This window comes from Phyllostomus discolor, chromosome 2 (genome assembly GCF_004126475.2).
Source record: "Phyllostomus discolor isolate MPI-MPIP mPhyDis1 chromosome 2, mPhyDis1.pri.v3, whole genome shotgun sequence".
Lineage (NCBI taxonomy): Eukaryota > Metazoa > Chordata > Mammalia > Chiroptera > Phyllostomidae > Phyllostomus > Phyllostomus discolor.
In genome coordinates, this window is record NC_040904.2 from 44,059,902 (window position 1) to 44,076,382 (window position 16,481).

A 16,481-nucleotide genomic window follows, 5' to 3' on the forward strand; every position below is an offset into this window, starting at 1 on the left:
CATAACCGGGGGAGGGTGAGGAGCCACTGCTGCATAGTGGATAGAAGCCAGGGGTGCCCAGGACAGCCCCCCACAGCAAAGAGCTATCTGACCCAAAATGTCAACAGTACCAAGACTGTGAACCCCCTTTAGTTTATTACGCCTTGTGACATAGTTTGTGCAGTTCCTCCAGTTTTTGATATAAATCTACTGGTGGAGCCACAGGAGCCTGGCACTAAACTTCCCCCCCTTTTACTACACTCAGAAGTACGTGTGTTTACTGACTTTCTGCGGCAGAATGGGGGGGTTAACCCCCAAAGCTGATAACATAGGCAAAGCAGGTGGCAACACTATTGAACTGCTCTTCAAACCAGCTGCCTGTCATGGAATGACAGGGGGAGAAGACCTTGTTTTCCCCAAACCGTTCCCACTTAAATTAACATAATACTTTCCAAACAATCTCAGACCCAAATTCTATTTTCAGCCTACCCCTTCTACTTACTGACTTCTATGTAGAAGCTAACACGCTCCAAGGATCTCTGATTCAGATAGCTACCTGGTGCATTGGTACAACAAAGCTTTATTGGTACAATGGGCCAGTCAGCTCTCTGCTGAGTACATAAATACTCATGGTTCCAGGAACTTCTAGGAGACCACAAAGGTACCAAGAAGGACCAAGCCCTACACACTGTCTCTGATTTCTCAAGCCACTGTGGGTAGCCTGGGGAAGGAAGAAAGCTCCATACCTGTAATTGGTGGGTAACGAAGAGAACCGTCTTGGACTTGAGGTGCTTCTGGATAGCACTGTTGAAGATGTGGTTGCCCACATGAGCATCTAAGGCACTGAGGGGGTCATCCAGGATGTAGATGTCCCGGTCACTGTACAAGGCCCGGGCAAGGCTGATCCTTTGGCGCTGCCCACCACTCAGGTTGGCTCCTCGCTCGCCAATCTACAGGAGCCCAGAAAGCACAGTGAGGCTGCCAGCTCAAGTCCAGAACTGGGCTTAGTGATCATCCCAGTCACTGCTCCTCTCCTCCACCTGCAACGGCTCCTTCTACTGAACTCCCCACCTGGGTGAGCGGCCACTCTGATCCTCCAGGGCCCACACTGGACCTGGACAAATCAGCCCAGATGCCTTCTTCTCTCCCACAACCACCTGGTTACTAATCAATCCTATATCTGGCCTTGCCACTCCCCAAGGACACCACTTTCCTATCCATTTTCTATGGGCAGAATGAGCTTTCCAAAACACAAAGCTGACCATGCCCCACCCTCACTTAAAACTCTGCAAGGGTCCTGAAGGGCAGAATCTAAACCACCAAACAGGGTATGCAAAGCAGCTTCCCCAGCACCTTTCAACATCCTTGACAATCCCCTGGCACACCCTGGGATCCAAGCCATTTTAAATACTGTACATATTATGAACACGTATGACTGCTATCATGCCTTTTCCTGTACTGTATCTGTTCACTTCTGGCATCCTCTCCTCTGCCAAACATCTCTGCCTCTTATTCACTCATACTCAAAAGAAAGGGGACTCTTTCATCAGCTTATGTTGTGCCTCGCATGTGGGTGTCTCATCTTCTCAACTGCAAGCTTTCTGAGGGTGCAGGTGATTGCCCTATTCGTTTACACTCCCAGTGCCCAGGAGAGTCTGCACGTGTTGCTGGCACACAGCAAGCACCTGATAAATGTTCTTCCCTGATAAATGGAGGAACGAATACATCAATTATCAAGTGGTGACTGGCCTTGTAATATTTAAAAGTCTTGTCCTTAAAAAAACATTTAACTAATTCAAAGGTTTTCAAACTTGAGCAGGGGCAGGGATCAGAATTACCTGCCGGGCTTGTCAAAACAGGTGGTTGGGCCCCACTGCTAGAGTTTCAGGAGGTCTGGAGTGGGGCTTAGTAATTTGCATTTCTTTTCTTTCTTTTTTTTTTAATTTTTAGAGAGGGAAGGGAAGGAGATAGAGAGAGAGAGAAACATCAATGTGCGGTTGCTGGGGGCCATGGCCTGCAACCCAGGCATGTACCCTGACCGGAATCGAACCTGCGACACTTTGGTTCGCAGCCCGCGCTCAATCCACTGAGCTATGCCAGCCAGGGCCGTAATTTGCATTTCTAACGAGTTCCCAGAGTCACTGATATTGCTGACCTGGAGAGGCAGTGAACTCATCAACACATTCACCAACTGTGGTTGAGCGATTTTACTGCAATCAGCAGAATAAAAGCGCCAGCCCCAGAGACTCCTGGAGCTGGTCAGGGCAGACATCTCAGGACTCAGAAGGCTAGTTCCAAAGACACCCCTCTGGGAACCGCGCCAGGGCAGGGAGCCACAGATGGGTTTGTGCAGCAATCTCTTTCTACTTCTTTTTTTAAAAAAAATATTGTATTTATTTTTAGAGAGAGGAAAAGGGAGGAAGAAAGAGAGGGGGAAAAATGTCGACTAGAGAGAGAAACAGCAATAGGTTGCCTTTTGTACGTGCCCTGACCAGGGACCGAACCTGCAACCCAGGAGTATGCCCTGACCGGGAGTTGAACAGGGGGCAACCTTTCCCTTGGAGGGACGACGCCCAACCCACTGAGCCACCTCGGTCAGGGTGGCAGCAGCCTCTTTCTTTATAAAGGAAGAGGGCTCTCCACAGACTGCATCCGGGTAAGCAGGTTGGCAGAATGCAGTTCAGGGAAGAAGCTCAATGTGCACATGCTTGACTCATGGTTTCAAAAGTGAACAGTGTAGAAATCATTGACTTTGAACCAGCAATGAGCTTTTGTTAAAAATGCACCTGACATGAAATACTGACATGCTTAAAACCCAGGGTGTTGATATCTCTGCCCTAAGGCACAAATGCTTGCCCAACATAAAGTCCCAGTGAAAGTGAATCTTCTCACTGTGTAGGCTCTTCTCCCATGTATTTGGATGCACTCATAGAAGGCGGCTCTGGCATAGCCCTGCCACCCACTTGCAGCATCCTCTCTGCTAAGTACACGCCCCATCAGGACCACAAGGCTTATACCTCAGTCAGGTCACTGTTGGGAAGAATGGCCAGGTCAGGCCTCAGGCAGCAGCTGTTCAGCACAGAGTTGTACCTGAAGGACACAAAGGGACCCAGTATCAGGGACGTGGTTGGAGCAGAGCCTGCTGACTTGGGCTGCCTTGCGTCTCACGTGGCCAAGACAGAAACACGGAAAGCAAACATTCCTTGCCTTTCTTCATCAAATTCCTTCCCAAACAGGATGTTGTCTCTCAGGGTGGCATTGAGGATCCAGGCCTGCTGGGCCACGTAAGCGAAGGTTCCACTGGCTGCGATGCTGCCCTCCAGGAGTGTCATCTGAGGAGACAGACACCGTCCAATGGCGTCACCATGCAAAACCACCACCCTAAGCCAACAGAACCCCCCACATTCCACAGCAGTGAAGTTGAAAATTTTGGCAATTTCCTTGGATGCTTTTTGGACCCCAAACCAGACTTCACCTTTGTTCCACAGAGCTACAGCAGCAAAGACAATCAAAGTCTCCCCGCTGGTTCACCAAAGTCATGGGAACCCAGCACAACCCATGATCTGAACGAACCAGCACTTCATTCAGTAACCTATAAGCTACTTTATATCCTTCCTTCCTAATTGCAAACTGTCTTAATTAAGGGAAGCACAGGCAGAAGGCCCTTTCCGGAATCCCCTAGGGAGGATGCTATAAGGATTTACAGCCTCAACTTCAGGGCAGGCCAGCTCCTCTCCAGAATTAATCCAGGCTACTGGCTGGATCAGCTGACACTGAAACATGAGGACCAAAGGGAAAAAAATTCCAGTTAGACATCAACTCATGTTCAGAGTGTCTGTACAACGATGGTGAACCCACCCCACCAGCATGAAGAAAGTGCATGACGAGCCATTCCCTTTGAATGACCTTCTCAGTCACAGCAGCTGATATGAAGTGATTTACTCATTTTATCTTCATTCAGGATTCCTTTTGGGACTGACAGTGATAATCTGTCTCGGGTCAGGGCTGTTACTGGGTTAGCCAAAAAGTTCGTTAGGTTTTTTCCCATACGATGGCTCTAGTACGCTTAGTTGTCTTTAACTTCATTTAAAACAGTTTTGTTAGACTGTATTGTGACAGCTGTCATTATGCACTGAAAAAAGCCTATCAACACTGGTGAATTTTTGTGCAGCCATTTTCATATTGAAGATGGAAGAAGATACGCCACATTTTTGGCATATTATGCTTTATTATTTCAAGAAAGGTAAAAATGCAACTGGAACACACAAAAAGATTTGTGCAGTGTATGGAGAAGGTGCTGTGACTGATCGAACATGTCAAAAAGATTGCAAAGTTTCTTAGCACTATTAAGATTTTGGCCAAATAATTCTTTGCTGTGAGGCTGTCTTACGCATTGGAAGACGTTTAGCAGCACGCCGGGCCCCTACCCACTAGAAGCCAACAGCGGGAGAGAGCAAATTCTGCTGTCAAGGGGTGGGGACAGAGTGAGGGGTGGGGGGAGGAGAGATGCAGAGGAAGGGTTCATTTTGTTTCTACCTTTCCTGATTCTCTCCAGGAAGTAAATTCATTCTCTCTGAGACTATTCCCAAGCAGAGTCCAGAGAAAGAAGCAAAAAATGCCAAGAACAATAAACAAAATCTTACCTGGCCTAAAATGGCTGAAATGAGAGATGTTTTTCCACTTCCCACACTGCCACAGATTCCGACAAGTTTACCCTGGAAAAAACCAGAGCGAGAGGGAGGTCATTAAAGGACTACCGGCCACTCATCTCCGGGGACCTCCTATTTCTTCGAGGAAAAACACGTTAATTACAGTCCATCAATAATGGAAACTGCCTTCCTGAGCACCAAGCAAGTCACTGACCTCTCTTCTCCCTTGCCAGCCACCTACTCCGTAGGGTTTCTGTGGAGGTACACTAAGGTAACAGATGCGCAAGTTTGGGGAAAAATTAAATAGGCCACACACATTACGGTATCCCACATCACTTTTAAAAAGATCCAGCACCTTTCCTACTTTGTTGGTAATCCACGTTTTTTTATTGTTTATTGTTTATTGTTTATTGTTTTATTGTTTTATTGTTTATTTGGTTGTTTTTGGAAGAGAGAACTCAAAAATTATTTTATTATGATTTTTTTCTTCAGGGCCTATAAATTATTTTCAATAAAAACTATGTGCACTATTGCTTCCATTTTTTCCTACAAAACATCTCCGAGAATGTGAAGAATATGCCATCATTCCCACATAAGAATGGAAAACCAAGCCTGTGATTAACTGAGAATCCTCAGGTAAAATAAACAATGAGTTCTCCATGGGCAGTGTTACAAGTTCTCAAGAACAGACAGATGATTTTAACAGGGCCACCTGTTTAGCAACCTTGTACTGAATGAAGTCTTACAGCAAAGGAAGGAATGAAGAGTGGTGGTGCAGAAAGAGCAGAGACTCCAGCCCTGGCTGGTGTGGCTCAGTGGATTGAGTGCTGGCCTACGAACCAAAGAGTCAGCAGTTTGATTCCCAGTCAGGGCACATGCCTGGGTTGTGGGCCTGATCCCCAGTTAGGGGCGTGCGAGAGGCAACTGATCTATGTATCTCTAGCACAATGATGTTTCTCTCCCTCTTTTTCTCCTTCCCTTCCTCTCTTCTCTCAAATAAATAAATAAATAAATAAACAAATAAAAAGAAAGAGCACAGACTCCGGAGGAAGACAGGTCTTGATCTGAATCCCACCACCACTAGCATTTGCCAATTGTTTGATCTTGGCCTTGTTACTTAAACTAATACTGTCTCTCTCGAGGGGCTTTGAGCAACTTGAGGAACGGAGTTACCCTTGTAGAAGCAAGTAGTGTAGAGTACTTAATAAAAATATGTGGCACAAAGTTTCTGATGTGGTCCCAGTTTGAAAGATTGCAGTCTGGTAGTGATGAGAGAACCAAATCACAGGTTCAGTCTCCGCTCTAGTTAGGTTTATACAAAGAAAACTCTGTTCTGATGACTAAGTGGTGACTGAAAAAGATATCAACAACTAAATAAGTTAAGATATCAGAAAACATTAAGTTCCCTTCCCCTCCCTAAGGAGGACGGTTGGGCCTTGGCCGGTGTGGCTCAGTGGATTTAGCATACACCTAAGGACTGAAAGGTTGCCAGTTCAATTCCTGGTCAGGGCACATGCCTGGGTTACGAGCCAGGTCCCCAGCTGGGGTGTATGAGAGGTGACTGATCGATATTTCTCTTGCACATGTTTCCCTCCCTCCCTTTCTCCTTCCCTTCCCCTCTCTCTAAAAACAAATATTTTTTCTTTTTTAAAAAGAGGAGGGTTGAGAGAACTGTGGTTTCTCTTCAAAGAGCTAAAGTTCTGTGAATATAGGCTCTAAAAGGCACAATGGGATCGATAGGTAGAAAGCAAGAGAGTAAATTTCCAGCAACTATGCGGACTAATCCTCTAATAGCTGATTAGCAACGTGATAGAGCTGCCTCAGTAATCAAGATAATCCTTACTCAACAGGAAGCCTGTTCAGAGTTAAATGAAATAAAAAAATGACTTGAATGTCCTCCAAACAACCACTAGTTGTTTCCAGGGTGGGGAGTCCCCCACCAAGGACCACCTCCCTGTCCCTTTCAAGAGCTGGGAGCTTTTCACTCTCCCTGCAGCCTAGCTCTGGATCTGTGTGCCGTGCGGTGCCCAGCACTCCCTGCCTCCAGTTGTGTGCGTAAACACTTCTTACCACTGCCCTTGGCCCAAGGTACCCTGGTGTTTCTCCTGGATTAACTGTTCTTGCCTCCTTCATTGTTTGCCTACATCCTCTTCTGAATCCAGAAGCCAGAACGTTTCTCTCATATGTAAGTCAGGTCACATCATTCTTCTACCCCAAACCCTCAATGTCTTCTCTGCCCACAAAAGTAAAGCCAAAATCTCCGTCCTGGGCATCTACCACTCTCTCCCACGCTCTGCTCCAGCCATAGCCCTCAGGGTCTTCAAGCTTCTGTTCCTTCTGCTTGGGATGTTCTTCCTCCCTCAGAACCACATGACTCATTTCCTCACCCCCTTCAGGGCTGCGATCAAATACCACTTTTTAAACAAGGCCTTTCAACTCAGACCACCTATTTAAATGGCGGCCGCACCTGCTCCCTGCCCCAGCCCTCTCTACCACCTTTTCTTCACAGCCCATATCCCTATCTGACATACAACACACAGCAGTCTCCCCATCCCCGGTGTTGCTGGCTGTGGTTTCAGTTACTTGCAGTCAACTGCGGTCTGAAAATATTAAATGGAAAATTCCGGAAATAAACAATTCTTAAAATTTTAATAGTGTGCTGCTCTGGCTAGTGTGATGAACCCCCTGTGGTCCTACTCTGTCCTGCCCTGCATGTGAGTCATCGCTGGTTCAGAGCTATCTACTCTGTACTCGCTCCCTGCCCACTGGTCCCTCACCAGCAGACTCTGTTGTTACCAGATCGACTATTTCCACACTGAAACGCCTGTGTTCCAGGAACCCTTATTTTACTTAGGAAGAGCAAGCAGAGTGATGCTGGCAATCTAGGTACAGGTTAAAGAGCGCCTATACAGTGCTTCCTGGGAGTGAAAACGTGAAAGTTCTCGACCGAATAAGAGAGGGAAAATTGTATGCTGAGGTTACGAAGATCTGCCCTAAGAAAAGATCTTCCATCCTTGAATTGTGAGGAAGGAAAAGGAAATTTATGCTAGTTTTGCCGTTGTGCCTTACACGGTAAAGTTATGGCCACAAGTGTGTGTAAGTGCTTAGCTGAGACGAAGGAGGCATTACATTTGGGGGCGGAGACACGAGCAGAAAACATATTCCAAGGATGGTAACGTGCTGCACCAAACAGCACTGGCTGAGCCCACGTGGAGACCTCAGCAAGGCGTCCCCTGAAACGAGGGACATTTCCTGCAAGTAAGGGATGGTTATACAGATTCAGGAATAGGTTTGGACTGAAAAATGTAAAAATTTCCAGAGAAAGAGACCCACCTCATTCACCTAATTTTTATTACAGAAGTGTTATAATTGTTCTATTTTTAGTTATCATTGTTAATCTCTTAGTATGCCTAATCTATATATTAAACTTTACTGTAAGTATATAGGCATATGAAAAAGCTCCTAGGGTTCAGCACTATCTGTGGTTTCTGGGATTTACACGGGTCTTAGAACATGCCCCCCACTTAACTGCTGTCTGTCTTTGCCCACTAGAACGTAAGGCCCATGAAGGCAGGGATTTTGTGTGTCTGGTTTTCCCCTGCTACATTCAGGCCTACAACAGTGCCTGGCGTAGAGCTGGTACTCAAAAAAATGGCTGTTAAACAGATGAATATATCACCACCTCTGGAACCCTCCGGACAATGTAGCCCTCAACATGGTGCTGGCTCCCAGTCACGTTCTGTACTTTAAAGGCTTGAACCAAGGAGTCTCTGTTCCAGCCACTCTCTAAAGGAGGGCCTCTGAGAGACTCTAGTCCTGGGCCACCTGGGCTGTGATATGATATACTGTAATGATCCCTTGACATAAGCATTAAAAATAAACAATTCCAACAGAATCATCTGTAACAGCAACACTGCAAATACCTACCGCACTCCAGGTTCTATGTGGTGCACAGCATAGTGGTAATGAGATGCTTCCACAGGGTTGCAATAACCAGAAATAATTATTACAGTTCACATACAACTATGATAACCAGAAATTAATTCAGGGCAAATCTTGGGAAATCCACCTGAGTGCTTCACTTCCTTGCTTATACAATGAGTATCTCATGAGGCCAGCTGTAATTCACTTGCATTGTTAAATGCCTAAATATTCCTTTTAGAGGTGGAGCTGGACAGAATTGCTCAGTAGTTCAAAAATCACTCCCAGCCATGGAAGTACTTTTCTAAAAGGAACGGCAGCTGCCTGCTCTTTCAGAACAGACACCTGGTAGACAGACAGGGCGAGGGGAGGCCGAGCGGTTACCTCTTCGATTTCCAGGTCGATGTTGTACAGCGTCCTCTGTAAGCGGAGGCTCCCCAGGTGGATGTGCTTGCCCTCTTCCTCCTCGGGACTGGGCCGCTCGTCACTGTCCAGGAGGAGGTGGCCCTTCTGCTCCGCCAGCACCGCCTGATGCTCAGCGCGCTCCAGCTGCCTCACCTTCTCTTTCTTGCCCCTGGCAGCCCTCTTGTCTTTTTTCGTTTTGGGGGTCAGCTTGGGTGAGTTCTGGATACTGGAGTGGGAGGAGTCCCATGCCAAGGTGGCATTTTTCACCTCTATCTTGATGTGAGGACTGGCTGGTTTTTTCTTTATCATGTGAACCTCTTCCATCAGAAACAAACTCTGATAGGAGTTGTGAGAGAGGTGCAAAGATGAGACACTGGATCAAGACCAGGGAGACAAGCCTAGGGCGTACACTCACGCAGCAAAACACATCAGGCTACACAGTGGAAGGAAGCTGAAGGGCAAAACGTAGCTCATTAGTGGAGCCCAGCCTCAGGCCCAGCAAGAGGTCACAGGGGTGTGGGGACACCCTCAGGAGGGACAAGGCCTCATCAATAGCCCAACACACGACCAATGACATGCCTTTTCATTTCCTGCCAATCTCATGGGACCAAAAGACATTTAACTAGTCCATATGTGGGTCCTCGTTCTCATCCATGAGTCGCTGAGTTGCAGTGGGAAAATGCAAGCAGAAAGACCGAAGGGCACACTGCTCTCCTATGCAGACACTCATCGTGCTGCTTCCCTTCCAGACCACTCCCGCGGAGCCTCAAGCCTGCGCGCTCCCCCCACTCACAACATGGCACAGGCCTGGGGGAGGAGCTGGGCTGAGACTGTGCCCAGGCCTCGCTTGCTCCCAGTTAAAAGAAGCACCTCAGGTTTTATCGACGATGGCAGAATACACCTTCTTGCCAATAAGCTCTCGTGCCTTTGAAATCCTGCCTTGGAACTTGTGGCAACTCAAACAACCAAAGGAACGGGCTGGGGTGGAAGTGAAGGGTATCTCCCTCAGAAACATCCCCGAGAAGAGGGAACAAAACTCTTTCTCCCACTCATTCCCGGAGGCCCACCGCGTTCTGTTCAGGGGAGAAAACTGAAACGCATGAAGAGCCAAGTGTTTCTGAAACACAGTCTCGGGACTCGGATGTTTCCATGACTTGGAACCCACTTGTGACAACTCTCTTAAACAAGTGATCTTCTCTACAGAATGGTATCCCAGTTGGAGTCCCAATATAATCTTTTAAAAAGTCCTTTTTAAATACAGAAATTCAAAACATTAGAAAGTCTTTAGAGAAAAGATGACTTGTAGGGTCAGAACTCTCCATTCAGTTACTGAGAACCCTCAACTAGTTTAAAGTGGGCAGGTGCTATTAAATGTATCAGGTATGATACATTCACAGATATGACAGCATGATATATATGCTAAATGTATCAGATAACCCTCTCCCGAGAGCAAGCCCTTTCTGCTGGATCCTGAATTTCTAAGCTTGCTCTCTTCCTCCTTTACATCACCAGACCTCCTGTTTATTCCTAATCCCCAATCTTCCCAGAAGTGGCACAGTTCTATAAATCTCCTAGATAAGCCCAGGCTGGTGTGGCTTGGTGGACTGAGTGCCAGCCTGTGAACCGAAAGGTCACAGACCTGGGCTGTGGGCCAGGGCCCCAGTTGGGGGCATGCAAGAGGCAACCGATAGACGTATCTCTGCACATCCATGTTTTTCTCCTTCCCTTTCCCTCTCTCTAAAAATAAGTAAATGAAATATTTTAAAAATAATACATTGTCCTGTCTAGTGTAGCTCAATGGATTGAGTGTGGGCCTGCACATCATAGGGTTGCCGGTTTGATTCCCAGTCAGGGCACATGCAGGCCAGGTCCCCGTTGGGGACACGTAAAGGACAACCACACATTGATGCTTCGCTCCTTCTCTTTCTCCTTTTCTTCCTCTCTCTCTAAAATTAAATAAATAAAATCTTAAAATAAATAAATAAATCTTCTACATAAAAAAGAGAAAGAAAACAAAATAAATCTCCTAGATAATCTTCACACTTAGTCAACGTAGGTTTAGTTTCTGAAAACAGCTGTTGATTTCATTGGTCCAGAGCCTTTTCCTCAAAGACTGAGCTGAGAATAAAACGCCAGATATCGTGACCAACTCCACACAGAGGAACCATATGCTGACAGAATTCCCACCACTTCTCTCCCCTAAAGAGTTACTAAAGGGCCTTTTAAACCTCAGTGGATTATCTAAAAATGTGCTCATGCCTCCAGTTTGCACAGCTTCTTCCCCAAGTTTCCTTCTCACATCTCCCTGCAGCCCGAGCTCCTCCCAGGAGGATTTCAGCTTTGGGTCCCTTTGCCTCAGTGTGCTCAGTCACACCACTTGCATGTCTGTCTGTGTGGGTTCACACCCACCAGGACAACAGAATCTTAGAGGTACAGAAACCACACACCTCGACATCACCACAGGACACTAGCCATCCAAACACCACCCTCATTCACTGGAAGAATCAAATCAGAATGTATCTGTTAAGCCTGAGAGGGGTCCACTCTGAGGGCTGCCGAGTAACACACAGGATGCCTAGTTAAACTGATTCCCGGGAAACAATGAGCTGGTTTTCACTGTCACTATGTCCCATGCAATTATTAAATGGGTATCTTGTGTTTTTATTTGCTAAAGCTGGCAACCCTGCACTGGTGACCATTTTATCAGGAAAGTCACGAGATGGCTTCTCATTGCCTTTCTGCAGGTTGTCACCCTTGTAGAAGGAAGAGAAGGGGAGAGGGTGGAAGAGAGAGGGAGCAGGAGGCTGGGGAGGAGGAGACTGCCAAGAGGACTGAGACAGGAAGGGACTGAAGTCCCATGGGGCATATAACAGAGCTGTGGCGGATTCTCCTTCCATCACTAACTCTGACGCTTCCTGGATAGAGGGAGGACCACGTTGAGAAAACCCACTTGCTAACGATGTAAGTCCTCAATGTAAGTGAAGAGAGCTGTCGAGAAATGGGGAGAGAACAAATCTACACCACGACCTCCTATTTGTTCACCCGAAATGCCATCAGATCAGCTCACTAACAAGGAGGGGGACAAATTCGTACTCATTATCATTTGCTTTCTTCCATGAGTAGATATTATGGGCTTAGCAAAATAAAGCTCTGGTTACAGTTAGACCATTTCTTTTTCTGTGGCTGTGGCTCTTCACCTTCTAGCTGCCAGGTGGGGTGAGGGAGGGCAGGGGCTGGGGTGCATTCTTAATCCAAATTCACCAAGTCAACCATAAACAAGCAGAAATATAAATAAATCTTGGAAAGCTATTCTTCATTCTTCTTAAGAGGTAAACCCTATTTGTTTTCTCCCGAACACCTAAGGTGATGCTATTAATCCCTAAAACACCTGTGCCCTCTGGCCACCAGCACTGCTTGCCTTGCTGCAGGTGTGCAGGAACTCCTCTGTAGTGGCTTTGTCAGAGAGTCCCCGCCCATCCAGGTGCGGTTCCTTTCCTTTTCTTAAGTGTTAACCACTGTCATCAACACCTCCTTCTACCCTTCCAAATACAGCTCCCTCTGGCATCATGTGTTTGTATTATTCTGGAGGCACAAAGAACCCCGGCAACCACCCCAGGAAAAAACCTGAGACTTAACTGCACTTGTCCGCGGGGTCCAGTTTTATGACTACCCCATGCCACTGAAGTCCCTCCCTGCATCATGAGTGGCGACCACAGGCCGGGAGAAGGAGAGTATCAGAAAGGGCTCAGTACACTGACCGGTCAAAATGAGGATAGCATTTTGGCAGAGAAACACAGTTGATCAAGGCGAGAAAGAGCTGACAGTCACCCGACAGTTCTGATCTAGGTCTGAACCCCTTAAGGGCCCAGTAAGTTACACAACACACGTCCACGTCCGATCCGGCAGAAGGGACCAGCTCCGAAGAGAAGCGCTGCAATCCGGGGAGCCCAGAACTAGGCGGGCCATCTACAGATGGCAAAAACTCGTTTACCGGAAAAGGTGACTAGTTCCATCCCTTAAGGCATTCCTCCTCCACTGGCCCCTTTCTTACCCACTCGTCAAAAGGCTAACAGTGAACGACAGCCAAGGTCAGCCAGCCTGTGTGGCCCACGGGAATGAAGGGAGCAGGCAGTTTTGCCAGGGACAGCTTCTGACGTGAGGAGGAGAGGGGAGCCACTCACCTTAAACCTGTCAGCAGCAACTGATGCTTCTGAGAGGGATTTTACTGAGAATGGAGTCACTTTCAAAGCAAAAGTCATGGAATTGAAGACAGTCACCACCGTGAAAGCCTGAAAAGAGGAGAAGAGAAGAAACTGAGGCTGACCAGGCTGCGAGACTAAAACTATGGGATGTCACCAGTTTCCTTTCAGGCATAAGGAATGCTGACGCTTGACTCTCAAATGCTGGCATGAGGCCGATACATTTTTTAAAATCCTCACCTGAGGATACATTTATTGACTTTTGAGAGCGAGTGAGAGAAACATGGATGTGAGAGAGACACACTGATCAGTTGCCTCCCGTCCGTGCCCTGAGGATCAAACCTGCAACTTAGGCATGTGCCCTGACGGGGAATTGAACCTGCAACCTTTTGTTGTACAGGACAACGCTCCAACCAACTGGGCAACCCAGCCAGGGGTGAGTCAGATACATTTTTTTAAAGGTAGAGCTTTTATGAGCACTTCAATTAAAATTTCCAGCAAATCTGAATCACAGGATGATTTGCAGTTTCAGAATTAAACCCAAAGTTGAGCTGACTAAAAACAACCTGTACATCATTTGTATATTAGTGCTGAATCTTCACTCTTCCACTTCTCAGCTTAATCACACAAATGAAGAAATACCTTCTGATTATCGGGGGAACCTCCAAATCCAGAAACAAGAGGACCAGAGCATCCCTGCATGTGGCATCTCTCAATTTCCCCAGCCCCGAGAGCTCGCTAACCTGTGCCGCTGTGAGATCGAAGCCCAGGACCATGTGCACAGAGAACGTCACCACGCTGGCGATCACCATCACGATGGGAGCCACACCGACGGTGATGCTCTGGAAGTACCCGGCTTTTTCCAATATCCGCCGCTCCTCCTCTCGGGTTTCTGAGAACAAGAAGGAAGCCAGTTTCTAAAAGGCAAGCCAAAAGAAACCTGCAATACTGCTCCCCTGCCACCAAATGAGACTCGATAGGTCTTCGGCCATACACAGGTTTTAAAACGAGTCTCTAACACCGGCGATGCGAAGACCAGGTCACCAGGACCATCAATCCCTATCATGGGCTGGCACACAAGCCTGAGGTTTGAAACAAATCAAATCACAGGAGTGACTCTAATGGAAAACTGCACTGCGTATCCATACAACAATCACTTTCTGCCTCCATCTGATTCTCCTTACAAATTTGTTCTATACGGAAGGGTCAAACACATTAATTGTACCTGCAATTGGCAGTTTTGCTTGCTGACCTGGCTGCTGCTTATTTCTTGCCTAGGTACTTACAGGAAAGACTGCAACAGCAATGAGAATTAAAAGGAGCTAAGGGTTCTTCAAGTGCCTGCTGTAAGTGGGCACTGAGTTCAGGACTTTGACACAAAAAGCAAGAGGGTGACCCATCGACGGATGAAATACAGCTGTTGTACGTAGAATGATTTTCTTAAATAGTTGCCACACTGACACACTTCTTCACACAGCACCCATAGAGTAACGAGACCACGATGTAGGAAGTATGATAACAAAGTGGTGAGGTATTTTCTAACAAATTTTTCAACTTAAGAGAAATTCTCCTGAGAGGCTGTACACAGACCTGAAGGCATTTCACTGCCCGAGACACTGCGAACTACCTTCAGGTAGCTCGTTAGCCATATTTTTTAAAAATATCCAACTCATTGCTTTAACAGTCATCATACACCCTGTCTGAATCTGCAATGAGCAAGAATGCTCCTGTCAAACTAACACACACAGGTAAAGATACCAAAGTTGGGGGCGGAAGGATGAGTGGAATCTTGGGAAGGTTACAAAACTACAGAACCTGAGAGCCAGAAAGGCCCCTCCACACAGCCAGCCTGGTCTCCTTGCCAATGACGTGCTTTGCAGATTTCCAGTTGGCATCTGTTTGTTCCATTTTTATTGGTAACAAACTCACTACTAAATGAAGCAGCCTAATCCACTGCTGGACACCTGTGAGTGGTCCATCCCTCTCCGGATGACCGCTCACATATGAAGTTTATGGAACTGGACACAATGCTCCTGGAGGTTTACTGGACACACCAAGCAGTGAAAACGAAACAGCTTCCTTGATCTGAACACAGCAGTTCCATTCAACGTAAAATTGCATTTAACTTTAGCTGTAGTGTATTCAGGTCAGCTCACAACGAGGTCATCATCAATGAACATATATTTTATATGTAAATTAATTTTATATGTAACTATATCTTCTTTTTTAAACTCTAAAGTGTCTCTAAATACATCCCTCTTAAATTTCACCTTTTTAAAAGGCCCATCATTCCAACTTTTGCTGAGATCTGTTGAATGCTCAGTCTGTGCTAATTACTCCTCCAAGCTTCACAGCATTAACACATGTCACATGTACGTCTGCATTGAGTTTAGGGATCATGACAGGGACAGACTGAGAACCTTGTACCTCAACATAAAGTAATTGACTGAAAAGATAAACATAAAACAACAGGTCAGAGAAGCCTATACGTGAGTCACTGAGCCAGTCCAGGGTCCGTCTGTCTTGATCCCTCACCTGGCGCTTCTCCCAGCACCTCCTTCCCCAGGATCTCACACCAAACTACCGCTGGGGCACGTGCGCCCCCAGGGCACGGAGGGCGGCAGAGGAGCTCTCAGCAGCCACTTGGTACTGCTTCCCGAGATGTCACCACAGCCAGACCAGAAATGTCCTGGGTGGGGTGAGAGTCCAGGACAGGGATCTTCGAAACGGAATGGACTGCTCACAATGAGCTGAATCACCTTGGTGGGAAAGGCGGAAATCACAGTGTTCTCAGGTCTCAATGTCCTCATCTGTGAGACGAGGTCATGAGTCCGAGTGGCTAAGATCCTTACCAAGGTAAAGTTTGTAAGACACTACAAGAACCTAAGTTATTATCTCGCATGACTTTAGGGTTCCTGGTAGCTAATACGCTCAGGAAGCAGAGGAGTCAAAGTCCTCCTACCACGTACACATGTGGGGTCTGTGAACTCACTTTGAACACTTTGAGAAAATGCTTTGACCCAGGCATACATTTTAATAAATTTAATGTAGGTGAGGACTTCGTTCATTTTCTGAACACGGTCATCCGTGGTGGTTACACATTTTCTTCTGAAATATGCAGTGATCCGTGATACAAACATCTGAAAGGAAAAAGAGGTGTTATAACACATCAGGGCTTATCAAAGTTAAGAACTGTCTAGTCTTTCTGGGAAATAAATCTAAGATTTTTATAAGTCAAATGAGTGCCATGTAGTTGTACTGTTTTTAATAAAAGCAGTTTATTAAATTATAATCAAACGTTATTTAATTCTTACCCCTGTGTAAGACA

At 46.6% G+C, this 16,481-nt stretch overlaps 1 protein-coding gene across 3 annotated transcripts in view; it reads right to left on the minus strand.

Moving 5' to 3' along the window:
- Window positions 1-16,481, minus strand: part of ABCC5 (ATP binding cassette subfamily C member 5) — a 77,344-nt gene that overhangs the window by 28,123 nt on the left and 32,740 nt on the right. For 2 of the 3 annotated variants that reach the window (XM_028504726.2, XM_036017757.1), the window contains exons 8-15: window positions 16,146-16,293; window positions 13,897-14,045; window positions 13,136-13,243; window positions 8,934-9,290; window positions 4,623-4,694; window positions 3,187-3,311; window positions 2,997-3,069; window positions 726-929 (exon numbers count right to left, since the gene is read on the minus strand). In XM_028504726.2, coding sequence (XP_028360527.1) covers window positions 726-929; window positions 2,997-3,069; window positions 3,187-3,311; window positions 4,623-4,694; window positions 8,934-9,290; window positions 13,136-13,243; window positions 13,897-14,045; window positions 16,146-16,293 — 1,236 coding nt within the window. Of the gene's footprint in view, window positions 1-725; window positions 930-2,996; window positions 3,070-3,186; window positions 3,312-4,622; window positions 4,695-8,933; window positions 9,291-13,135; window positions 13,244-13,896; window positions 14,046-16,141; window positions 16,294-16,481 lie in introns of all 3 variants that reach the window. The other variant, XM_036017758.1, reaches the window with a different exon arrangement.